Here is a 27,670-nt window from a genome sequence, read left to right as displayed (position 1 = left end):
TTCAGTACTAGATAATATCAGCCTTCCGTGGAAATTTTGCTTTTGTAAAATAACCATACTGTAAGTATTTAGATGTGTGTGATGAAGATATAAATGGAAGTGTTATGTTATTCTGACTGAGACAATGAAAGCGAATTTGGTGTGTAACGCAATGGAAATAGGAAGAGTTTATTACAAATCTGCTACAGTTGCAGCAAAAATATTTTGGCCACTAGTTCAACTGGTTCAGTCTCTCGCCTGACATACTGATCCTCCACTGAAAGTGCATGATTTAATGACAACATCTAAATTAAACAATACAAGCGTCACACAAGAAAGTAGATAAAGGTCAAAATATACGTATGCTCACTGTAGAAGTTAGACTCGAACAACAAAATGAACTGACTGGAACGGTGAAGACAGAGACGTCGTGTTACCTCAAAAGAAGATAAATTTAACGTATTATTTTAGTGTATTGCTGAGATCAACAGCACAGAGTTTGGTTAGAAGAGAAAGAGATGAAATTTGGGAAGATGTGACGAATTTAAAGTTGAATATACTTCCAATTCCCTTAGGAAAACGTCTAGGGGACTGCGCTATTCATTTCGTCAGAACACTGTTATTTATCAGTATTAAATTTCAATTAAGTGATAACGATAATTTGTTTCTATCTTTTGTGTTTGAGTGTCGTTATAAAATACTAAGAAACTTTAGATGTCCGCAGCTCGTAGTCGTGCGGTAGCGTTCTCGCTTCCCACGCTCGAGTTCCCGGGTTCGATTGCCGGCGGGGTCAGGAATTTTCTCTGCCTCGTTATGACTGGGTGTTGTGTGCTGTCCTTAGGTTAGTTAGGTTTAAGTAGTTCTAAGTTATAGGGGAATGATGACCATAGATGTTAAGTCCCATAGTGCTCAGAGCCATTTGAAACTTTAGATATTTGGAGTGGTAAATAGAGTAAACTAAGTGATCTAAATTTAAATGAGTCGTCACAATGTATCAGAAAACTGAACAATTTTACTGCGATCATGGTAAATGAACATCTGATAGAAACTGAAACCTATCAAGATTGCAGTTACTATGAAGCATATAGCACAAAGACACGAATAACAATCACAACGCTTGTTAATAAACTACCGAACCATAAGAGGTACTGATCTTACGGTAACTCTACATATAAGTCATTCAGTTCTGTTCCTAAGCATAAGTGACGTATTAATTTATCAGCACTCATATTAAGGTAAATGTGCTATGGAACGTATATATAGAGTCCTCTGTTGATTCGTCCTCAAGCACTGAAGGCCGTCTGCTGTTAGACACCTTTCATGATATGTGTTAGTTGTTGTGTCTAGACAAGACAGCCTAGACACAATGAGAGGAAGCCGAAAGGCACGCGCTTAAACTCACGCAGGCTGGCGTGAAGTCTGAAACAGGATACGTTGGGGGTTGTTTTGGGGAAGGAGACCAGACAGCGAGATCATCGGTCTCATCGGATGAGGGAAGAATGGGGAAGGAAGTCGGCCGTGCCCTTTGAAAGGAACCATCCCGGCATTTGCCTAGAGCGATTTAGGGAAATCACGGAAAACCTAAATCAGGACGGCCGGACGCGGGATTGAACCGTCGTCCTCCCGAATGCGAGTCCAGTGACAGGATACGTAATGAATGCTATAAAGAGAAGTACGTAGCTTCTGGAATACTTAACTTTAATCCACATTTGTAGAACATCGCTCTTGATGATACATGCTTCAATATTAATTATCAATTGAATACGGCGCCTTGCTAGGTCGTAGCAAATGTAGCTGAAGGCTATGCTAACTATCGTCTAGGCGAATGAGATCGTAGTTGTCAGTGAACCATTGCTATGAACGTCGGCTGTACAACTGGGGCGAGTGCCAGTCCGTCTCTCTAGACCTGCCGTGTGGTGGCGCTCGGTCTGCGATCACTGACAGTGGCGACACGCGGGTCCGACGTATACTAATGGACCGCGGCCGATTTAAACGCTACCACCTAGCAAGTGTGGTGTCTGGCGGTGACACCACATTCGTCTGCACATAAAAAACACCTTTTCCGTCTCTTGGTCACTTATCCACCAGCTATCTTTGGATTACAATGGCAAAGCATGTGATAAGCAAGTCGTCCAAGCTCCATGGTGAGTAGCCCTCTAAGAAATTTTTGGCGGGAAGATTCGCTTAGTGAAATCCCCATTATCACTGAACAAAGCGGGTAGCTCTGTTCTCCCTCTGAGGACGTGCCAACCTGTTCAGTATACGTGGCTTATCTTACGTTACAGAAAAGGGCTCGTTGAAGCGACGTCCTTGTGATTTATGGTGATACGGCTATTTGCTTGCCCTGGATTTGCGTAGTTGCGCTTTTTGGAACATTTAACTTACACTGTCCAGTCACATAAATGTGACCACCTGTCAAAAGCTTGAATACAGGGTGGACCGCTGCGAGACATGCGGTGAAGTTCTGGGATGTACCGACAGTTATGTGGAGCCATCTCGACTCCAGTGCTGTGGCCATCAGAGTTAGAATTCTCGCACGAGGATCAATGACGCGAACAGCTCGATCGAGGTGGTCCCATAGATTGTCGATTGGGTTTACCTGATAAATGCTGGGAAAAAGGAAGGAAGGAAGATTGGGTTTAATGTCCCGTCGACTATGATCTGTGAGTTTGGTGACCAAGTTAGTACGGCAAACTCCTCCTGCTGCTCTCCAAAATAAGCACGTGTACTTCCGAGCTGTGTGGCACATTGCTTTGCCCTGCTGGTAGATGCCACCGTTCCAAGGAAAAGCAAACAGAATATAGGGGTGGACAAGGTTCCCCAAGGGTAGATGCACACTTGTGTGATCCATTGTGCCACCCAGTATGACGAGATCACCAAGGGAATACAACGAAAGCATTCCCCAGATCATAACGTTCCCTCCTGCAGCCTGGATCCTTCCGACGATTGTGGCAGGGTGTTTGCTTTCTTACGTTTCATGCCATACACGCCAACGGCCGCCCGACCGATGTAGTATGAAACGTGGCTCATAGGAAAGGGCATTGTCGCCACTTCCGTCATTGGACGCCCATTTGCGGTATTGGTGTCCAAATTCCATCCACGTTGCTTATGAACAGCAGGTGTATGAACCAGGGGCGTGCTTGGTATGCCCATGCGGGGCAACTTTGGCTGAACGGTAATTGCGGAGATACTGTTGGTAGCCCCGTACTTCATCTGGGCGGACAGTTGCTGATTATTTGTCTGTTCGCCCATACATATTACCGCAGACGTCGTTCACCCCTGTCTCTACGAGCCATGGCGCACACCAGTTGCCTCGGCGACGGACTAGAGTAGCGCCTTTTTTGCCATGCACGGTATGCTTTAACCACGGCGACATACGAGTGGCTTACACACTCGGCCGTTTCGTAAATTCTTCCACCTCTGGCCCGAAAGCCAAGGATTATGTCATTTTGGACGTCGGATAAGTCGCACCAGACTCGCTTTAAGTACTCTCCACTGCTACTACATCCATCTGACGTATGCGGTTGGCTATTGCACACTGACGTCGACTATGATCACATTAACGTGACTGGACCGTGTATTTACCGCAGAAACTCTACATTTACATTCAGTGTGGGCTGTATTAGATCATTTTCTAGTTCGCAGTTTCGTTGGCACAATGGGAATCAATATCTAGTCTGTACTTGGTCATCTTGGCAAGCTATCTGATTATCTCACTGCGTTTCCACTAATCAAATAATAACACGGGCGTTAATACGAATACAGGGTGATTCTTTTTTGTCTTTTTAGCACCTTTGATTATGTTGTCAAGTGATTCACTGAGAGATAAGTATGAGGTTCTGTATTCATTTTCTGAATAAAATTAATATTCAGTATTAGTATTTTCTAGGGCACTTGTGAACTTGTTTTTCGCTCCTCCGATCTTTATTCAGATCTTTACGTATTTTCAGTTAAGACCTACGTTGTCGAAGGAGCAGCTACTTCCTTCAGTAGTGATGGCACAATCTCATTTTGAAATAAAATTTTCAGCTAGCGAGCTAAGCTCGTCTTGCAGTGAAACGTCAATGTACGTGTCGGCAGCAACGGAGATTTTGGTATTTTGCTATCACACCTCATATAGATTCAGTTAATCAGATTTTGTAGGATACAGAGTGCAAACACATTTGCATTGCACGAATTGCGTCTATAATGTGTAATTCGTAGGCACAGATAGCGAGTAGCTACATGAAATCTGCTGTAAGGATTATGGTTTGGCCTTGGTTTAGTATATATCAACCCCCACCTGTAATTATATAGTTTCACTATAAGAAAATTCCTTGCCACTAGGATATCTAAAACAAAGTTAATGACATTGTGTATGTCTATTTATGGGTCACATATAATATAAAGAAGAAGGTTTCGGGGCATGAAAACTCGATGTCATTGTCCCTTATCAATTAACAGGATGAAGTATAAAACAGTGAGAGGTTTTAGTACCAGAGGGCATATGCAGTAATATGTTGTTGTTGTTGTTGTTGTTGTTGTGGTCTTCAGTCCTGAGACTGGTTTGATGCAGCTCTCCATGCTACTCTATCCTGTGCAAGCTTCTTCATCTCCCAGTACCTACTGCAACCTACATCCTTCTGAATCTGCTTAGTGTATTCATCTCTTGGTCTCCCTCTACGATTTTTACCCTCCACGCTGCCCTCCAATACTATATTGGTGATCCCTTGATGCCTTAGAACATGTCCTCCCAACCGATCCCTTCTTCTGGTCAAGTTGTGCCATAAACTTCTCTTCTCCCCAATCCTATTCAATACTTCCTCATTAGTTATGCGATCTACCCATCTAATCTTCAGCATTCTTCTGTAGCACCACATTTAGAAAGCTTCTATTCTCTTCTTGTCCAAACTATTTATTGTCCATGTTTCACTTCCATACATGGCTACACTCGATACAAACACTTTCAGAAATGACTTCCTGACACTTAAATCTATACTCGATGTTAACAAATTTCTCTTCTTCAGAAACGCTTTCCTTGCCATTGCCAGTCTACATTTTATATCCTCTCTACTTCGACCATCATCAGTTACTTTGCTCCCCAAATAGCAAAACTCCTTTACTACTTTAAGTGTCTCATTTCCTAATCTAATTCCCTCAGGATCATCCGACTTAATTCGACTACATTCCATTATCCTCGTTTTGCTTTTGTTGATGTTCATCTTATATCCACCTTTCAAGACGCTATCCATTCCATTCAACTGCTCTTCCAAGTCCTTTGCTGTCTCAGACAGCATTACAATGTCATCGGCGAACCTCAAAGTTTTTATTTCTTCTCCATGGATTTTAATACCTACTCCGGATTTTTCTTTTTTTTTTTCCTTTACTGCTTGCTCAATATACAGATTGAATAATATCGGGGAGAGGCTACAACCCTGTCTTACTCCCTTCACAACAACTGCTTCTCTTTCGTGTCCCTCGACTCTTATACCTGCCATCTGGTTTCTGTACAAATTGTAAATAGCTTTTCGCTCCCTGTATTATGTCCCTGCCACCTTTAGAATTTGAAAGAGGGTATTCCAGTCAACATTGTTAAAAGCTTTCTCTAAGTCTACAAATGCTAGAAACGTAGGTTTGCCTTTCCTTAATCTTTCTTCTAAGATAAGTCGTAAGGTCAGTATTGCCTCACGTGTTCCAGTATTTCTACGGAATCGAAACTGATCTTCCCCGAGGTCGGCTTCTACTAGTTTTTCCATTCGTTTGTAACGACTTCGTGTTAGTATTTTGCAGCTGTGGCTTATTAAACTGATTGTTCGGTAATTTTCACATCTGTAAACACCTGCTTTCTTTGGGATTGGAATTATTATATTTTTCTTGAAGTCTGAGGGTATTTCGCCTGTTTCATACATCTTGCTCACCATATGGTAGAGTTTTGTCAGGACTGGCCCTCCCAAGGCCGTCAGTAGTTCCAATGGAATGTTGTCTAATCCGGGGGCCTTGTTTCGACTCAGGTCTTTCAGTGCCCTGTCAAACTCTTCACGCAGTATCGTATCTCCCATTTCATCTTCATCTACATCCTCTTCCATCTCCATAATATTGTCCTCAAGTACATCGTCCTATTATAGACCCTCTATATACTCCTTCCACCTTTCTGCTTTCCCTTCTTTGCTCAGAACTGAGTTTCCATCTGAGCTCTTGATGTTCATACAAGTGGTTCTCGTATCTCCAAAGGTCTATTTCATTTTCCTGTAGGCAGTATCTATCTTACCCCTAGTGAGATAAGCCTCTACATCCAAACATTTGTCCTCTAGCCATCCCTGCTTAGCCATTTTGCACTTCCTGTCGATCTCATTTTTGAGACGTTTGTATTCCTTTTTGCCTGCTTCATTTACTGCATTTTTATATTTTCTCCTTTCATCAATTAAATTCAATATATCTTCTGTTACCCAAGGATTTCTACTAGCCCTCGTCTTTCTACCTACTTGATCCTCTGCTGCCTTCACTACTTCATCCCTCAAAGCTACCCATTCTTCTTCTACTGTATTTCTTTCCCCCATTCCTGTAAATTGTTCCCTTATGCTCTCCCTGAAACTCTGTACTACCTCTGGTTCTTTCAGTTTATCCAGGTCCCATCTCCTTAAATTCCCACCTTTTAGCAGTTTCTTCAGTTTTAATCTACAGGTCATTACCAATATATTGTGGTCAGAGTCCACATCTGCCTCTGGAAATGTCTTACAATTTACAACCTGGTTCCTAAATCTCTGCCTTACCATTATATAATCTATCTGATACCTTTTAGTATCTCCAGGGTTCTTCCATGTATACAACCTTCTTTCATGATTCTTAAACCAAGTGTTAGCTATGATTAAGTTGTGCTCTGTGCAAAATTCTACCAGGCGGCTTCCTCTTTCATTTCTTAGTCCCAATCCATATTCACCTACTACGTTTCCTTCTCTCCCTTTTCCTACTACCGAATTCCAGTCACCCATGACTATTAAATTTTCGTCACCCTTCACTAGCCGAATATTTTATTTTCTTCGTCATCTGCAGAGCTAGTTGTACTACTGTAGTAGGTGTGGGCTTCGTATCTATCTTGGCCACAATAATGCGTTCACTATGCTGTTAGTAGTAGCTTACCCACATTCCTATTTTCCTATTCATTATTAAACCTACTCCTGCATTACCCCTAATTGATTTTGAGTTTATAACCCTGTAGTCACCTGACCAGGAGTCTTGTTCCTCCTGCCACCGAACTTCACTAATTCCCACTATATCTAACATTAACCTATCCATTTCCCTTTTTAAGTTTTCTAACCTACCTGACCGATTAAGTGATCTGACATTCCACGCTCCGATCCGTAGAACGCCAGTTTTCTTTCTCATGCAGTAATAGGCCACCGCAATCTTCACAAACGGATATACCTTCTGATCTAAGCCAGCGAACATGTAGCCAATGCTCTCACTGTTCCCGCTAGAAAATGGTACGGAGTAATAAAAGAAATTTTACATTTCCTCTAAGCAAAATAAATTTCCATTTTCTTCCTTCATATTGTGTAAAACAGTTGCGCAGTGCAGTTGTCGACACAGAAGGAATAGTGTACTCACCCCATAGTAGTCGATTCGGCGCTGATCATCCAGTTCTCCCCAGTCTCCATAGCCGTTCTCAGTGACGACTATGGGGTAACCTGCGTACTCGTTCGACATCCAGTTCAGTAACTTGCGAAAACCCCATGGGACCACCTGTTGACATGGAAAAGCATTTACAACTAGAGAATGTAATAGAACACAAGGTCTAAGGAAGAGGAGACAAAACGTGTACTGAAGAGCTATTACTTCATGAAACACTTTAAATATCGCATATTTTCTTCATAGAAAATTTAATTGCAAGTCAACAACTTAGTTATTCGGAACAGAACGTGCATATACAACACCGTCAAAAATGATTTCTTTCTGTGCTGAAGTTGTTTAAAGATATAGCTCCTCCACCGGCAAACATTAATAGAAATTAGAAATAACTATTTAGGTTGAAGGTTTCTGTTAGATGCAGGTTATTTTCATATCTTTCCTTTGCGAAGAAGCTGTTATTTAATGGAAACGGACTTCGATGTAGAGATTCAAAATCCCAAAACTTTTCATCGGCACTGGCCTAGTGCATAGACACTCAAGCTTTAACGTGTTGAAAAACCGACGGAACACATGAAGCAATGTCGTGTAGATGCGACCTGTTGTAGTTGTATCCTGTTTCTGTAGCCTTGGGACCACCACTCACTTCTCAAGAGTGAAACAGTGCACTGTCATCAAGCTGATACAGTCAGTTCCCACAAATATGCACGAATATGTTTTACATTTCGGCTGTTGCACCAAACGAGACAACCGATCTGACACTCAAGCTTTCAGTGTCGTTAATAGCGCCAGACTGCAAGCTGCTAAGCGTACGTGAATACTTCAATTGTAACTATAGAATCCCTGAAACTAGAGAATCAAAACCAGGAAGTACAGTTCGCTTTATCTTTAATCAACTGGTATTTTGAATGGAATACAGGAATTTTTATCTTCTGAGGTACACATGCTGTGCTGTGGAGCGATCGGTATGGTTTAAAATGAACACACTTCGTACGCCGCGATCCCAGTGAAGGCATTTTTATGATTCCAAGATGACTGATTTCTATAGTCTTATTTTGCCGTCATCTGATCTAAGTGGAAAACAAAGATAATAAGGAAATCTAAAGGAGACTACAATTCATATCACGGATTACAGATAATATACAAAACTCCACGTATCTTATGGAAGTTGTTATACAATTGCCTTGTTACATTATGTCAACTCGTAACATGAAAGGCACTCCCCATGTAAACATGTCTTGATGAAAATTCAGTTGATAAAAGTCACATAGTTGATAAAATGCACACGGAAGATGAAATACACATGGAAGATAAAGTACACACAGGTGATAAAATCCTCGTATCGTCTTTGCATGCCGGAGGTGAACATGATTTTGACAAACTGGCAGCGCAGCATTGCGCTGCAGACGGAGTAGCAACATGGACGCGTCATACCCGCTACCAAGTTACTTATCTCGCCGCTGGATGGCGTGTGCAGTACATGCTAAACGATTACATGCTGTGGTTATAAGTAATAAATAGCAGCGCACCAGACGGAAGGGTGGATTTTTCAAAGTGATCGATATAACAATTACGAATACCACCTGGACAGACATTTCAAATGACCATGGCCTAATGCTCCTTATGAAATCTGTAGTAATTACATTTCTGAGCTTATTGAAAGTCAATAAACAACAGCAATAATCAACAAATTTGAGAAACCTATATCTTTAATTAACAAACCAACGCGACATAAAGAAACGCCCTGGTGCAAGCGCGAAGTATGTCATATTTGTGCCAACTTTTAAGTGCAGTGTTTAAGTGAGTGTTCTGTGTTGTGCGTCTTTCCACAGTGTTGCGAACGGAAATCATGCTTTCGCTGGGTGTGCCTTTTATATCTCTTGCGAACAGAACCCAGACTGTCGCCGTGTTTTTTTAATTGTCTGTCTATTATTTTTCTGCTTCCTGTATATTTTATTAGCATCATCAACCCTGTGTTTTATGTTTTAGGCTCCAGCATTTTCTGCCATTTTACCTGTAAGTCACCGATTTTATCGCCAACTGTTATTATTTTTTACTTATCTTCATCTTTTTAAAACAAATTCTGTAGGCTGAAGAGCGGCGTAATAAGCTGCTGCCAGCCCGCCCCCTTTAGGGGGAATCGAAACTCAATAAAGGAAAAGAAAAACAAGCGCGAAGAGTAAACCAATCAGACATGGAGGGGTCCCATGAAATATGACCCATGTAACAAATGTATGTGGGAGGGGAGGGGAGTCAGGTGCATAAAAACCACGCGACGCTGGCCTATCTTAAAAAGACATCTTATCCAGATACAAGCTTTATTGAGTGCAATGTGTCCACGACAGAATCAATGGAAATGATATGCAGCGTATAAAATAATGTAGATGACTACAATAAAATTAAAGGTATGGATCGGCCGTAACAGTGCACATGAAAATAAGTCATACAGAGCTTAGAGGATGTCTGTAATCCATGGTATGTGTCAAGAACTACTGTAGATCAGGGCCTTTAAATAAATAGCACTAACGAAAATCAAATAGCTGGGCAGAGTACGGAGTCCATAATTAATATTCAGGCTAAGGAAAGAGACAGAATCTGTTATACCTGCAACCTATAAGGTTATTTGATAACGAGGCTCCAAATTATTGCATGATTTGAATAAACAATACCGCTGTGATAGTTAGAATTCTTTATTGGAGAAAATGCCCTGTTTCGCAAATTATATTTGCATCTTCAGGTGCTTCAGTGTATACAAAGGAATAAAAGAACTCACCAGAAATTTAGCCATGCCAAGAAACGTACAAATAAGAGCGATAAGGTCTGTGTCTACTTGCATTCAAATGACTGAAGGCTCTATTTAAACGGATAAAGCCATTTTCAACATTTACATCCAGGCATTTAACACTTCCGACTCACGAATGTGCGAGCGTCTATGATAAAATCTATTAGGGGACAAGGGCATCCCCAGCCTAAAAATGAACCCAGTCAAAGTGAGAACGCAGTAGCCAATAAAATAATTTAAAATAAAAGACAGTTTAAATCCTTAGAAAAACCGCCGCGATTGTAACATTGAAAGTAAAACAGTTGCCTATAGTGTCACGCTTTGCTTCCTTTGTAAACGGCCTGGAGAGAAGCGTTGCTGCTGCTGGCGCCAACTAACTGCTATCTGTAGCGAGGCCACACGGAAAGCAACGCATGCGCAGTGTGGCAAACATTAAGTAACCAGATAGCTTGATTGAAATGCTGGGAGCTGGCTGCACATTTTTAATTACCAAAATGCAATAATCAGAAACAAAACACTCTGTTTATGAGTCGCATAAGTCAGAACTGCTGTTACAAGGAATTTCAAAAGGCTTCCTGATACTATCTATCTTCCCATATGCAGCACTATCAATTAATTAAATAGTTTTCACACGTTGAATGTCTTTCACATAAATAAAAAAAACAGCGGTAGGGCTGGGAAACGTCACTCACTTAAATAATCAAAATTGGCTAGGACGTTTCTTTAACGTAAATCTGTCTGGGAGCTGAGGGCATTTTCAGAGTCATTTTCAATGCTCGAAAAATCTCCAATTCTTCTAAAATATTTGGAACATTACCCCTTTTCTCGCGTTGAAGTATTTGAAGAATGGTGACAACATCAGTGACTGTGTGTCCCGTCTACTGCGAGTGAGAGCTCAAAGCGCACTTTATTCTGGTCTTAGCGGTATGCCCTCTAAATCTTCCACTAAAACTTCTCCCCATTTGGCCTATGTATTTTATAGGGCAGCTGTCACAAGAAATACTATAAATAGCCTGAACTTTATGCATATCTCCCTTTTTGAATCCTATGTCAAAAGTTTTGGCCGCTTTTTGAGGATAAAATGGGCTTGTGTTATAGCTTTTGCAGCCAGCTGCTTACCTATTTTCTTGGATTTGTTTCCATAACAAACAAACATATAGTAATACATATCTTTAACAGCACTATCACTTAGAGGGATCAGGGTAGTATAACCGCCATGTAATCTCCTGTTTATTTCTTATGACACTGCAACTAACTTCATAGACATTGGAGTTAGCTATCTAATTAATTATGCGTAACTCACGCTCAAAAGCTACGCTGCACAGTGGGACACAACGTAGCCTACGCAGCATGGAGCGAAATGCTGCCACCTTATATTGCCATGAGTGGTTCTTATAACTACGAATTACTATATCTGAAGTCGTGGGTCTCCTATAAATATCATAACTGAAATATCCCCTTTGTAACTATACTGACAAATCTAGAAACGGCAATCTTCTGTTCGCAGTCTGTTCCATGGTGAACTGCATATTCACATTTTGGTTACTGAGATCCTGAAGAAAATCTTTTAAATTTTGGAGCGAGCCACATGACTATTACACATGCGGTAGCTTAATTATAAAGTTTGTGGTTAAGGGAATGCTACCTATAGGGTGTTCAACTATAAGTACCTTCATGTCAATATAAACATACTTTATATATAAACCAACATACTTAGTAACCTGCAATCTATTCGTCCGGTTTACCTAGAATTATAATTCACAGTCAGATTTGATACAAAAATTATGTTCAGCGGACACTAATGGGTCGTTCAAAACGTGATCTGGCTTTCTCTTTTATTTCATAAATGTTTTCCAGTATATTAAACTTTTAGCTTTTGGATCTTAATGAGAAAGTTTAGTACTTTTTCATATGAGTACTAGTCTACGCTTAGACGTGCGATGATTGTCCCCTAAGGCAGTTCTGTTATGTACACTTGCATGTTCTCTGAATCAGGTGCCGGCCGCGGTGGTCTCGCGGTTCTAGGCGCAGTCCGGAACCGTGTGACTGCTACGGTCGCAGGTTCGAATCCTGCCTCGGGCATGGATGTGTGTGATGTCCTTAGGTTAGTTAGGCTTAAGTAGTTCTAAGTTCTAGGGGACTTATGACCACAGCTGTTGAGTCCCATAGTGCTCAGAGCCATTTGAACCATTTTTTTGAACCAGGTGAAACTAGATCTGCCTGGCCAACATAAAAGCCTTCACACTCTCCGCAGTGCAATTTGTGCATTGCACGATTTCGATACTCACGTTGCTGGTTTTCTATAGTATACCTCAGTTTAGAAGGTACATTATTAGTTGTAATAACGGCAAGGGCTGCATTAGAACCACGTAGCTGTAGTTCAGTTTTGTCCGAGAACGGACCTCTGTAGATGAGAGCAGTAGAAGAAAACAGTGGTGATTAATATTTAGACTTTCCCGTAACAATGGTAGCTGGCCATCACAAGTTTAGTGTTTTCAGGACCTGCCTCTACAGATCTGATTACTGATGCCAATCCATGTCACCCCAACAAATATGAAAAAAAAACATACTTTCAAGCTGTGACACTTGGGCTGTTAAAAATTTCATTGGAAGGAGACAATGTCAAGCAAGAAACGACAACATTGAAATATATTGCTTATATAAATGGTTATGATCCAGTTATGGTCTGTCCGTGTTTGTACTTCGGCAGCCAATAGAAGGAAATAACATGTTGGTCCTGTTACAATGCATTTGATAATGACGTCGCCATGGTCCACGTTTTCGCATCCACCGCACGCATGTCAGAAAGACATTAATGCTAGATTAATCGCTTTCTTATATGTCAATGTTTATGTATCCGCATCGGAGCCACGTTACTTTTTTATATGCTGCAGCAAAATCCTCATATGGGAACTTCTTGATCTCCCTGTACAACTGCTAAATAATCCACGTGTGTGCTAGATGCTAGATTAATCGCTTTGTTATATGTCGATATTTATGTATCCGCATCGAAGCCACGTTACTTTTTGTATACGCTGCAGCAAAGTCCTCGTGGAAACTTCTTGATCTCCCTGTACAACAACTAAATAACCCACGTGTGTGCTGCCGGTTGTTGGTGAACCTGAAAACTATCTGGTTGCTAGGCTAACAGTATGTCGACGAAACCGCACTGAAGAGATGAGCTGAGCCGCAACCTTATGCACCTTAACTCCGTTCACCGAAGCATCTACTTACCTACGGAAATCGAAGTGGACTGTAAGCTAAACTGTGCGGCTGGTCCCGGCGGAGGTTCGAGTCCTCCCTCGGGGTGTGTATGTGTTTGTCCTTTGGATAATTTAGGTTAAGTAGTGTGTAAGCTTAGGGACTGATGACCTTAGCAGTTTAGTTCCATAAGATTTCACACACATTTGAACATTTTTTGTAAGCCAAATTTGATGGACGTCCTGATGAATAGAAATTGAGTCTGAAAGCTGTTCACATCGTACACCGCAAGAAGACTCTCATAGTACGAGTATTGCATGTACACGCTGAAAGTTGTACCATCCAGGGCAGAGAAGTGGTGTATTAAAGTATGCTGCCAGATTCGGAAAATCTCAAACGTAGGCACCTGAAGGCGGAGTTGAACTGAGAGGCGAATCCAACGGTCACTATGAAGCAAAATCTCAGTGCTATACATCGAGACTATGGAGAAAAAGGAACTATGTGTTGTCAGTACATTTGAACCATACTTTGGAGCATTGTCGGTCAAAATAGGACAAATCCTGCGAAGCTGCAATATACAGGCTCCTCAAACAAAAGTGTCGAATACTTTCAGAGGTGGTAGTACTCATAAAAACAAGAATAATAAGTCCAATATACATGGGTCCGGAAATGCATACTTTCTGCTATATACATGTGCTTACAGGAGGCGTTCAACGTGGCGTCCATTCATGAAAATGTACCCTTCTCTCCTCCGGCGTAAGGAATAACGCACTCTCTGAGGTATACCCGGTTGTTGCTGTACCTGCTGGCACGCATTGAAGACGCGACCCTGTAGTGTACGCACATCGTTGATTGGCGTGTTGTAGACACGAAAGTCTACAGGGTTGAGGTCTAGGGCACGAGCAGGCCAAGGTGATCGGCCTTCGACCAATCCGGTGATCCTGAAATGTCTGTATCAGGTGTGGGGAAAGTGCACTGATGCGTCATCATGCATGAACCACATTTGTATTGGTTGCTGCAATGGCACAGCCTCCGGCAAAATAGGCCATACATCAAAGAGAAAGTCCAGGTTATGCGCCCCAGTTAACCTTTGTGGTAGCACGTATAGCCATATTAATCTACCACCAAGTGCGCCTGCTCGTACGTTGATTGAGAATTGGTGTTGATGCCCTCGTTCCTGAATTACTTGGGGATTTACTTCTATCGCTAAATAAAATATGGATGTGGAGAGTGGATCTGTGATACACTTCCGCAACAACCATTGACAGAACCGCCGTCTGCCGTAATGATCATCTGTAGATGAAATACCTCCCCGCCTCCTCCTAAGGATAAGAGAGAGAGACCCACCTTCTGCTGCCGCTAATCGTCGCACATTGGACCTAGGGATTTGCTCCACCGAATGTAGCACCCGTTCCTCTACGTCAGGCGAGCGGACTGTGCGGGGGGTCCTTCCACTGTCAGTCTTCCGAGTTTCAAGGGTACCAGCGTCCCTCAGACGCTGGACAAATCTGCCGAACAGCTTCGCAGAGGGCACTCTGCGCTATGGATATTTTTTTAGCACAGTAGACATGGGCTCACAAGTTACGTCCATTTACTAAACTATAGCAAAATACAATCCGCCATTTCACTTGTCTAGTAGTAGGCTTCCACTGCTAACAAGTGGTGAAACAGAGAAAATGAAAATGTGCTACACCATTTGTACGTAAAAACAGCACAGTACCAGTAAACACGTAAGTGAATTCGCGTTTGGGAGATGGTAAAACACCATGATACGTACCTTATTCTACAGTACTGTAGAAAAGGCACACAAATACGAGGAAGACTAAAGTAGCCTGCAACATGTCTTGAACCACACAACTGACTGTAGCCCACCTTGTGGCAGGTAGAGTACTGTGAGTAAGACTTCATAATACCCTTGCGACACGTTTCATGGAGGGCCAATGCAACAACTGTGCTAATATCTGTGACCAAGAGTCACCCAGCCCTTAATTTAAACATGTACTTATTTCGGAAGGTATATGTTTCTGAACCCATGTTTACTGAACTTATTATTCTTGTTTCGATGAATTATACCACCTCTCTAAGTATTAGTCACTTATTTAAACACCCTGGATGCCCCACAAAGACGAGAGAATTGGTGGAAGTAGCAGAGAAGATCTTGTACCTGGATAGGGCGAAATGTATCACATCCACCGTCAATGTGGCAAAACGTACATCGAAGACGCCATACTCCCTGTTGTAGACTGCTGCCGAGAATATCAGCGACATGGTCGTCTAATGCACACACCACCAAGTCAGCATTGGGAGATCATTGCCTCTCAGAAGGGAATAGCTTTAAGTACGACCGTAGTAGTAGTGGCTTCTACATGACATAACTGGTACTGCATTTCAAAGGATTTAGCTGAGATATGAAACAAGAATCAGGTATTCAACCGCGATGCTCGGCGCAACTCAGCATTTCGTCCAGTCGTAACAAAGAACGAGGCTTTCAGCGAACATAGGAAATTGATGGAGCAGCTGCTGCGACGATGCCGGCGTACGCCGAAGGGAGCACACCGCGGACGGAATTCCGAACGCTGCAGCAACTGACACACTGTTAGTGCTCCACGTACATACTATAGATTCTGCATACCACAAAACAGGGCAGCTTCGTGACTTAACAATTACTTTATGCTGACGACACGCTCCTGCTTTTTGTTCGTTGATCCTGTTACTCTTGTTCCACGGTACTGCCGTTTGTAATAGAACCGGCTGCAGTGACCGAGCGGTTCTAGACGCTACAGTCTGCAACCTCGTGACCGCTACAGTCGCAGGTTCGAATCCTGCCTCGGACATTGATGCGTGTGATGTCCTTAGGTTAGTTAGGTTTAAGTAATTCTAAGTTCTAGGCAACTGATGACCTCAGTAGTTAAGTCCCATAGTGATCAGAGCCATTTGAACCATTTTTTGTAATAGAAGCTGCAAGTACGTACATTACACTGGAGTTGGTCACAAAGCCAAGTCCGAAAGAACAGGCACCACACACATTTAAATACACACTGAGGTGAAAAAGTCATGGGACAGTGATATGACCTATAAAGATAGCCATAGTGTAGCGTACACAATGTATGGTAGTTGCAACTAGGCGCATGGGACAGTCCAATTCGGAAATCGTTAGGGAATTCAATATTTCGAGAAGCACAATTTCAAGATAGCAAGTGTCAGGCATTACCTATCACCACAGATAAAACAGTGGCCGACGGGCTTCACTTAACGATCAAGAGCAGCAGCGTTTGCCGATTGCTGTTAGTGGTAACAGACAAGCAACGCTGCGTGAAATAAACGCAGAAATCAAAGTGCGACGTACGGCGAACGTAACCTTTAGGACAGTGCGGCCAAATATGGACGCCTTGGAAACAGAATACAATAGCAGTTTGTCAGCAGTATTGAAAGAGGGAGTTTTATTTAACGAAGACATTCAGACATAAGTAAATGATCCTTTACCTTCTACAGATCTATGTGTTTCATGTGATAGCACATGGATGAAAAGGGGCCACACCTCACTCACGTTTTTTCATCAGTTATAAGTGGTGGCACAAGAAAAGTTTTGGATCTGAAGGTGATGTCCACATATTGCTCTATTTGAGCACAGAGGAAGACTTAGAAACTAATGAAGAAGACAGAGTGTCAAATAAAACACAAAATAATTTTCAGCAAGAATTATGATGGTTCTAGTGGTGGCATGGAGCCAGCAGGAATGAAATTAATAATTCATCGGAGCGAAATGAGGCGTGGAGTTAGACATGTGAAATATCTTGGTGATGGAGATTCTAGTGCTTTCAAATCTGTTGCAGAAAGCAAGCCATATGGAAATGAGTGCAACACTGAAAAGCTAGAATCTGTGTGGCATTTTCAGAAGAGGATGGACGGGAGACTTCTGTAAATGAAAGGAGAACAAAAAGGTGTAAAGCTCAAAATGGAAAGCCACTGGGTGGGCCACAACGCCTCACTGACAGAGAGATCCACAAACTGCAAATACACTCCTGGAAATGGAAAAAAGAACACATTGACACCAGGGTGTCAGACCCACCATACTTGCTCCGGACACTGCGAGAGGGCTGTACAAGCAATGATCACACGCACGGCACAGCGGACACACCAGGAACCGCGGTGTTGGCCGTCGAATGCCGCGAGCTGCGCAGCATTTGTGCACCGCCGCCGTCAATGTCAGCCAGTTTGCCGTGGCATACGGAGCTCCATCGCAGTCTTTAACACTGGTAGCATGCCGCGACAGCGTGGACGTGAACCGTATGTGCAGTTGACGGACTTTGAGCGAGGGCGTATAGTGGGCATGCGGGAGGCCGGGTGGACGTAACACCGAACTGCTCAACACGTGAGGCGTGAGGTCTCCACAGTACATCGATGTTGTCGCCAGTGGTCGGCGGAAGGTGCACGTGCCCGTCGACCTGGGACCGGACCGCAGCGACGCACGGATGCACGCCAAGACCGTAGGATCCTACGCAGTGCCGTAGGGGACCGCACCGCCACTTCCCAGCAAATTAGGGACACTGTTGCTCCTGGGGTATCGGCGAGGACCATTCGCAACCGTCTCCATGAAGCTGGGCTACGGTCCTGCACACCGTTAGGCCGTCTTCCGCTCACACCCCAACATCGTGCAGCCCGCCTCCAGTGGTGTCGCGACAGGCTTGAATGGAGGGACGAATGGAGACGTGTCGTCTTCAGCGATGAGAGTCGCTTCTGCCTTGGTGCCAATGATGGTCGTATGCGTGTTTGGCGCCGTGCAGGTGAGCGCCACAATCAGGACTGCATACGACCGAGGCACACAGGGCCAACACCCGGCATCATGGTGTGGGGAGCGATCTCCTACACTGGCCGTGCACCACTGGTGATCGTCGAGGGGACACTGAATAGTGCACGGTACATCCAAACCGTCATCGAACCCATCGTTCTACCATTCCTAGACCGGCAAGGGAACTTGCTGCTCCAACAGGACAATGCACGTCCGCATGTATCCCGTGCCACCCAACGTGCTCTAGAAGGTATAAGTCAACTACCCTGGCCAGCAAGATCTCCGGATCTGTCCCCCATTGAGCATGTTTGGGACTGGATGAAGCGTCGTCTCACGCGGTCTGCACGTCCAGCACGAACGCTGGTCCAACTGAGGCGCCAGGTGGAAATGGCATGGCAAGCCGTTCCACAGGACTACATCCAGCATCTGTACGATCGTCTCCATGGGAGAATAGCAGCCTGCATTGCTGCGAAAGGTGGATGTACACTGTACTAGTGCCGACATTGTGCATGCTCTGTTGCCTGTGTCTATGTGCCTGTGGTTCTGTCCGTGTGATCATGTGATGTATCTGACCCCAGGAATGTGTCAATAAAGTTCCCCTTCCTGGGACAATGAATTCACGGTGTTCTTGTTTCAATTTCCAGGAGTGTATATTATGGCAAAGCAATATGGCAAAATACTGGAGATTTGAAGGCAATGCAGAAGGCTGTGTGGGCAATATTTTTCACAAGTTGTCAACTAATGAGAAGGCAGTACATGAAGTGTGTGATATATTCTGGTGCAAATACAAGTGGGCGAAAGCAGAAAACAAAACCTATTCATATAAATACAATCTTTCTGACGCAGTCTTAAACACCAAAAGCCAACATTCCAGTTTCTAGCTCATCCTCATTCGTTAAAGAAATGTACCCGTGACGGAACAAAAAATCCGAAAGAGAGCTTCAGCTATCACATTTGGAAGAAATGCCCAAAACAACATTAACCTCATCTACTGTTGTTAAAATTGCCACATAAGGTGCATGTCTGATGTTTAATGATGGTAATATTGGAAGAATAAGGACCTTTACTGGACTAGGATTTGTCGCAGGTTGCTTCACCGAGAAGCTATCGAAGAAGATAGATACTTCGGGTGTTGCACGTTCTGAACTGTCTGTGAAGGATATAGTCAAAAGGGCACGCCAGAAACATCAGATTAAAAGGACATAGGTACACGAAGAGCAAAAAGACCAAATGTATGGCTGTGGTCAACATTAACGTACTATTTTTTGCTGTAAATCCTTATAAAATCTTTTGTGTGCATTTCACGGAACTTTCATTTTTCAGTGTATAAAGAACAGAAGAATGCTGAAGGTTAGATGGGTGGATCACATAACTAAGGAGGTGGCACTGAATAGAATTGGGGAGGAGTTTGTGGCAAAACTTGACTAGAAGAAGGGATCGGTTGGTAGGACATGTTGTGAGGCATCAAGGGATCACCAATTTAGTATTGGAGGGCAGCGTGGTGGGTAAAAATCGTAGAGGGAGACCAAGAGATGAATACACTACGCAGTTTCAGAGGGATGTAGGTTGCAGTAGGTACTGGGAGATGAAGAAGCTTGCACAGGACAGAGTAACATGGAGAGCTGCATCAAACCAGTCTCAGGACTGAAGACCACAACAACAACAACGAGGAACATTTTCCCCTGAACCATTGTAGGAAGAAAAGTGATATTTTCTGAAGCTTTTTTCACAGTATAACACCACTTCCTGTGGTCAAATTTTTTTGTGGGTGTATTTCTGTCAAAATTCTTTACTTTTCTGTGAAATTGAAATGGCTTTGTTTCATATGGATAATTTTTTAAAACAAATTGTAAGAGCTCTGAGACCGATATTAAAACACTGTTCCACACGTTTTCTTATCTGATTACTATGAGTTACCTACCACAATATGAAGTTTGTAAGTAAAGTAATTTTGTGAAAATGTTCCATGTGTGATAGCATGTGTTGCGAAAAATTCCAACAATGCCATGATCAAATCTTTGGAGAAAAAAATTGAAAAAAATTTCAGATTGTAGCCCATAACATGATTACTTACGGGGCAAATTTGGTTCAATTGTCTTTTAAATATCAAAAACTGTGTTGCATTATGTAAACACGTCCATTTTCTCCTACGTTCCCCCTTAATGGAGTAGGCAGCAGACGACTAACGCAAGTGCCTTTGCTAACAGCACGGCGTCGCCTGCAGTGCCTCTCTTGGGCTCGTGACCCTGCAGATTGGACCCTTGACGACAGGAAAACCGTGGCCTGGTCAGATGAGTCCCGATTTCTGTTAGTAAGAGGTGATGATAGGTTTCGGGTGTGGCGCAGATCCCACGAAACCATGGACTCAATGTGTCAACAAGCCGCTGTGCAAGCTGGTGATGGTCCCGTAATGGTGAGGGCTGTATTTGCATGGAATGAATTGTGTGTTCTGGTCCAACTGACTCTATCATTGACTGGGTATGCTCTGCTACTTTGCGACCAAAAATGATTAATTCACAAAACACAAGTATTTTGATTTCTCTTATGAGAAGTGTTTCAAAATTCCATATTCATAATCCCTGCCTATTGAAGTTGGAGGTTCGTTGTGGATGGATGTTCCTGACAAGGCTGCACTTTCTTCCCAGGTGCTGGCGTGCCGTGTTGTTGTGTCTTCATGTTGATAGGAGGGTGTCGTTTTAGTGTCGCTGTTAAGCAGTTTGTTAGCCAACGTGGTCGCTGACATTCGTGTCTGGTTAAATTTAATGAGACTTTCTTTATGTTTTGTTGTTTTCCTTGTTCTTTCGTAGTGGTTCCTTATATCATTTGCAAATTGTAATTTCTCAGTGTGTGGCAAGTGAAAGATGGCCATATGGTCAATAATCCCTTGCACGCGCGGAATTCCTGAACGTCTGGTGCTGTGCTTGCTGTTGTGTCAAAGTGGTTCGGTGGGTTTCTGTTGATCAGGCTCAGTATTCGTTTACAATACCGCCGGGCTATAAATGTGGAGCACCCAGACATGATCGAATGTCCGTGTAACAGCGTACACGTGCACACCACTGGCAGTAATATAAATGGTAGTGTTGCAGTTCTCTGTGACAGTAGAACGACCACCAGAACATTTCTGTGTTGTTGGTGTTTAGTGTTGTTAACAGCCGTCTGATATACAAGGGACGTTAACGGCATCGTGTGCAAAGACTGTTTTGAAGGTAATGGGGATACGGAATAGCAGTATGAGACAGCAGCAGAAAGAGTTTTATACCGGTCTCATATTCAGAATCCATTTGGTGAAATCGTACAATAACTCAATTTTTGGGGCTGTCTGACGTGACAGTGGTCCAGTGTTTTTCTGCAGGGACACATGAGGGCAGGCATACTCGTCAAGATTCAGGTCGACCACTTATGAACTTTAGAAAGGAGGATCGAAATCCTGTGTACCAAGCACATCGTAACCCCTTCACATCTGCACCTTCGACCCAAGAACAAGTAATGGACTCTATGCAACATTCTGTGTCATCCCACGCCATTGGTCGCAGACTAGCAGCAGCCACATTAAGGCACTATCGCGCCGTGCATGGACTGCAGTTAACACCACAACACAAACGGCTGCGTTTGGGGTGATGCTGTGACTGGGAAACATGGTTCCTCGTGGATGGCATCACATTGTGCTCGGTGACCAATCATGGTTCTGCACTACCCTGATCTTCGATTTCGGCGCATATGGCTGCAACGTGGTAAGAGGTTCCATTCATCCAATGTTTTGGAGATGCACAACGGTCTCCAGGCGTCTTGGTGTGGTGAACCATCGGGTATGGTTTCAGGTAATTGCTAATAATGCTTCATGGAACGTCATTCTGCAACGTTACGTCACGGACATTGTGCCTTCTCATTTGATACCTCTCACGTGACATTGCCTTGGTCTAATTTTTCGAAACGAGAATGCTCGTCAACACGTGTTATGTTTCTCAATGTGTTGTCTGCATGTGCTGACGTACTGCTGTGGCCAGTAAGATCCGCGATCTGCCCCCCATAGAACACGTTTGGTGTCAGCTCACACGTCAAATCCGTCCCGGTGCCAGTATTCGGAATAACAAGAAGCAGTTACACCGCCTGTGGACCAGCTTGGCTAAGGAGAGGACACAACAGCGTTACGACAACCTTCCCAAATGAATCAGTGAGCGTATCAAAGCCAGAGGATATGCAACGTCATACTGACAAGGGGATCATACTCCAAACATCTCAGTAAATTTGACTCGATATTGCAGTCATTAAAATAACTTCACATACCGTCTCAGTACGTAGAGTTCCGTTTCGTTTCTTCGTCTTCTTCACTTTGCACTCTTCACTCTTTTGTCAGGTAGAACAATTGCCAAACCGCTGCGACGGTCCGCCACGTGGTCCTGTGCTCCAGAGGGCGTAGTTCACAGAACGTGTCACACACTTCACTCTGGATCAAGCGTATGCCAGCCAGTTTTTATTGGTCGGTAACGTTGTGTAAACAGCCTTGTACCAAGTGCTTCCGTCTTCCGTTCTACCAGTGGTGTTGCAGAAACTTCGACTCAGAAGTGTTCCTGAGTATGTCGCTCCGGAGAGCCCCGTATAGGTTCGTTTCAGATTCGTCTCTTGGATTGAGGGCGCTTTCTGTTTTGTAGCTCTTCTACACGTAGTAGCTACGCCTGTAACCGAGTGTAGATGGAATATTTGTGCGGCTTACTGGATCTGTAGCGTAGTATCGTCTGTATCTGTCTACGAAAGCTGCTATTTATTTTTATATTGAAAATTCTGTGTTTCAGCAAAGCAGCGCACTTTCACATAATGTCGATCATGCGGAGGCGTTATCCTTCTGGTTCTAGAGTACATGCGGTGTGTACAACATAAAATACGTATCTACGCCACAGTAGTCAGAAGATCGCTTGTGTTACAACTCGTCCCAATTCTTTTGGAAGATTTATAAATTGTTCAAAAAATGGTTCAAATGGTTCTGAGCACTGTGGGACTTAACAACTATGGTCATCAGTCCCCTAGAACTTAGAACTACTTAAACCTAACTAACCTAAGGACATCACACAAGACCCAGTCATCACGAGGCAGAGAAAATCCCTGATCCCGCCGGGAATCGAGCCCGGGAACCCGGGCGTGGGAAGCGAGAACGCTACCGCACGACCACGAGCTGCGGACTTAGACATTGTCCAAGTAGCAAAATTTTTACAGCAAAAATATATTTACTAATTTTACCATTTGTATCAATGTCGGATTTCTTGTTACGATTGCTTTAGTTGGTGCTCTGTTCCAATATAATTTTATCCATGAGTTCGATATAGGCTTGTACGTGAGTACGAAGATTTAATGCCTCTCTCTTTTTTTACGTATCTGAACATCGGGCGAGAGGGATGGGGAGTGGGAACATAAGCGACTCCAGGGTTTCGACATGTCCTGTTTACCAGCGCACCTGATGATTGCTTCAGTATCCAACACCAAAATATTGCACCTAGTTGACACTAGCAACTTGCAGTACACGCCACAACTGTTGTTACTTCGACTGAAACACGGTACTGATTTGATAGTGCTACCTTATTTACGTACTCATATTTCATTCAAGATCTGTTTTCATTTTGTACGTAAAACATACAATACTAATTTTGTGAAAGGCAACATTATCCATAGTACACTGTACACTCACGTACATTATTCGTTGTGCGATTGGGCAACTTAAAACACGAAGACGTTTACAAGTACCTATGAAAGAATACACAAAGATGGACGAGTACTACATTAATTACATACACCGAGGAAAACCATTAAACATAACTACATTTATGTTTAAATTCTGTAGAAACAGTCTTTCTTACTTATACATAAGAATTATGTAATGTTTGTCGGCCAGTGTGGCCGTGCGGTTCTGGGCGCTTTAGTCTGGAACCGCGTGACCGCTACGGTCGCAGGTTCGAGTCCTGCCTCGGGCATGGATGTGTGTGATGTCCTTAGGTTGGTTAGGTTTAATTAGTTCTAAGTTCTAGGCAACTGATGACCTCAGAAGTTAAGTCGCATAGTGCTCAGAGCCATTTGAGCCAATTATGAAATGTTTATTACTTATTGGGAATACAATCTAAAATTCATTCCATTTGTGAACCCATACGTGAAATAATGAATCTATATCACAATCTAAGAGCGAAAACATCGGCCTAGAAGCAAACACCCACGTCTTTTTATGTATGAATCACGAGACTTCTCTACAATCAGCTGTTCTAATTTAGATGACCGTCGAAAATGTACGTCTTTACTTATTACATGCTTTGTTGGTATGCCAGCAAGTCAAATTGACCTTATGTAGGAAAGCAGATTTTATGGAACATATGTTACAACCACAAAATAAATTAATTAAACATTTGTTACTATGTCAAAATGGTATACTTGAAGATATGCCTTATAGGTATCAGACTACGATGAATGCTGTCACATTGTATGTCTAAAACGCAATACATCCATCCTCAGTTTAGAAGCAGATAAGCTCCTTAATATCACTACCCGCATTTCGTTTATAAATACGTCTGTCATTTCTCAGTTACATCTCTCACATCCATCCCTATTAATAATGAATGTACATTACTTTAATTTCAATTACAGACTCTTTCTACAATCCTACTGCAGTGAGGAATAGCAGAAACGTGTAAGTGTTGAGCAGGCGTTACATACATTTTTTGCATTTCATTGAACCGATGAATTTCTGTACTAGGGGTATAAGAATTGCATTGTAGAAAAACAGGGTGAAAGAATGCACCCCTTTCTGGTAGCTATTTTATTATAAATATTTCGTCCTTGGTAATACCAATATTACGAACATTATTTTATTGCCACGCTATGTCGTTCTTATAACCATTTCGAACTGACTGTCACTTAAATTACGTACTTGGATTTGTGTGTGCAATATGTTTAAATATTATTTTATAACCCATGTATTTCATGTATACCATTGTGATTGTGTAACACACGCTTTATTAATCAATTTGACGTTACATATGCTTCCTGAGAACTGGTTTTGTACATAAGGTCAATTTTCTCTTATTGCCATGCCACAAATAATATAGTACACAAAGATGTACATCATCGATTATCATCCAAATTAGAACAGCATCAGTCTGTGTGAGGGAGTCTTGTGGTTGACATATGACGTGGTTGTATTTTTGTAGTAAGATGTTTTCGTTCATAGTCATTAACGTAGATTAATTGCTCCACATATGGATTCGCACATGGTATAACTTTTCGACTGTATTCCACAACAAATTTGACACATCACATAATATTTATATATAAGTGAGAATTACTGGTTCTATAAAATTTAAGCACAATTGTTGTCATGTTTAATTGTTTTCCATGATGTATATATTTAATGTAATACTCGCCAATGTTCATAAATTCTTTACTAGGTTCTTGAAAACGACTTATTGTCGGCATTGGCCAATCGCACAATGAATAAAGTATATGATTGTGCAGTCTACTAGATATAGTGCTTTCTTGCACAAAATTGCTGGAGGCCGTGGACCTTCTTACGAAAAAGTATCATTAGAATATTTATGCCGTGAATAATAAATTTAGTGAATTTTTTTCTACTTGTTCATGCGAACAGATCTGGAGACGAATATGTAAATCTGTTCGTACTTTTAATTTCTTCTTTTGTTATGTTTGTTAAAATTACAAGATTAAGAAGTTAAGGACATGTATGTGGTGAATTACAGGGGGTCGGCTTCGTAGATTAATGCAGTCGCAGCTAGTGTGACGCAAAGAAGCGAGTATAGCCAGTAGGGGTTAGACTTGTTAGGTGTAGGCGCCAGACGTGGCTGCTGGTAAATCCCAGAAAGTTAGAGCACTAATAAATACGGTAAACGAACGACGTATGTCGCAGTTAACACGTAGGGAAACTTCTTTACGGCCCTGGAGTGACAATGCTAGGAGACAGTGCAAGATAGAATTTTTTGCTTTGGAGTAAGTGAGTAACATTTCTGCCACGTACGGATTGCACAGGAAGAGAAACAGTCATTATTAGGGGCCTCTAACAATACTGAACTAAATTACACGCATGGCTGTCTGAAACTACGCCAATAACTGATGCTAGTTTACAAATAGGAATAGCCGACGGTTTTCGAAGGGAGAGAAGGCGTCAAATCTGATCCACAGGCAGATTTATAAACAGCAGAGCTGAACAGAAATTGTGTAAGTACATAAAGAAAGTAGCCTCGGAACAGCGTCAAATGTTTCTTTTCTGAATGCTGACAAAACTGGAAGACTTTGTTCCGAATAAGGAATATGGAAGCTTCCCTCATACTGACTCGTGAGTACAGTCGACAGTGTGGGGCACGTCTCAGTAATGGGCTAGTTTATTGTCAAGTATAATACAATGAAAGATTCACTGATGCGAAAACCACCGTGTTAATTCCGGCAGCCTTGTACCAGTTACCTAATAAGCTGCAGCGGTATTCAGTTTTATCAGCGTGTTAAATTTTAAGTTTCACTTAACTGCGGGTTTCGCAGGCCCCTATTTGGACCGTACTTGATTACTGTGAAGTTTACCTTTTCATGGCGTTCCCATGGAAGCCGTGTATTCTGAGTTTCCGTGGATTTTAATGCGAAATACAGTTTTCCTAGGTCGATATTTAAAAGACAATACACAAAGTTAACTGGAGAATACAGGGCCCTGCCAGTATACAGAGAGCATAAAAAAATCGATTTTGCAACGCCACATTTTCCACATGAATAAAGATAGATGCTTGGGTAAATTCAAGCTTACCATTGTGCTACGAACGTTTTGTTTACAATAGATACAACAGACCTTGGGCTAATGCCCATATATCTAAAATCACAAGGAATGCAAATAATGGCCGTTGAAATCGGCGTTTTTTTTCAGCTCCGTTATGATAAAATCCTCATTACATTTTCCCGAGTGTTTAATGTACCCTCCACCAGATACACAACAAACATTCACACGTTAGTGAAACTAGTCAGATATATTTCTGAGCGTGTCTAGATTTCTTGCATTTACTGATTTTGCTAATCAGTGGTTTAGGACACCCAGAGTTGTAGTATGGGGAAGCAAATGGAAGGGAAACCTGCTGACTGAAATTTCGCGAAAAGATTTCGAAGCATCGAAAATCGCCTTTGATTTAATGATTGTCATCCCAGCCCCCTTATCATATCCGCGTCTTTCTGTTCCCTATTTCGCGATGATACCACATGAGCTACCCTTGATGCCCTCCATTAATCCTATCTCTTAAGGATCCTCCCATACAGCACAGTGCTACCTTAGCAGAGTATGAACAAGTGTAGTG

The 27,670-nt window shown here is 42.5% G+C and overlaps 1 protein-coding gene across 1 annotated transcript in view; it reads right to left on the bottom strand.

The window, feature by feature from the left end:
• LOC124805753 (myrosinase 1-like) overlaps positions 1-27,670 on the bottom strand; it is an 86,379-nt gene that overhangs the window by 3,836 nt on the left and 54,873 nt on the right. Inside the window, exon 9 of the mRNA XM_047266321.1 lies at positions 7,564-7,698. Coding sequence (XP_047122277.1) covers positions 7,564-7,698 — 135 coding nt within the window. The remainder of the gene's footprint in view (positions 1-7,563; positions 7,699-27,670) is intronic.

The sequence above is a fragment of the Schistocerca piceifrons genome, chromosome 7, assembly GCF_021461385.2.
Source record: "Schistocerca piceifrons isolate TAMUIC-IGC-003096 chromosome 7, iqSchPice1.1, whole genome shotgun sequence".
Taxonomy (NCBI): domain Eukaryota; kingdom Metazoa; phylum Arthropoda; class Insecta; order Orthoptera; family Acrididae; genus Schistocerca; species Schistocerca piceifrons.
This window is presented reverse-complemented; position numbering and strand designations above follow the sequence as displayed.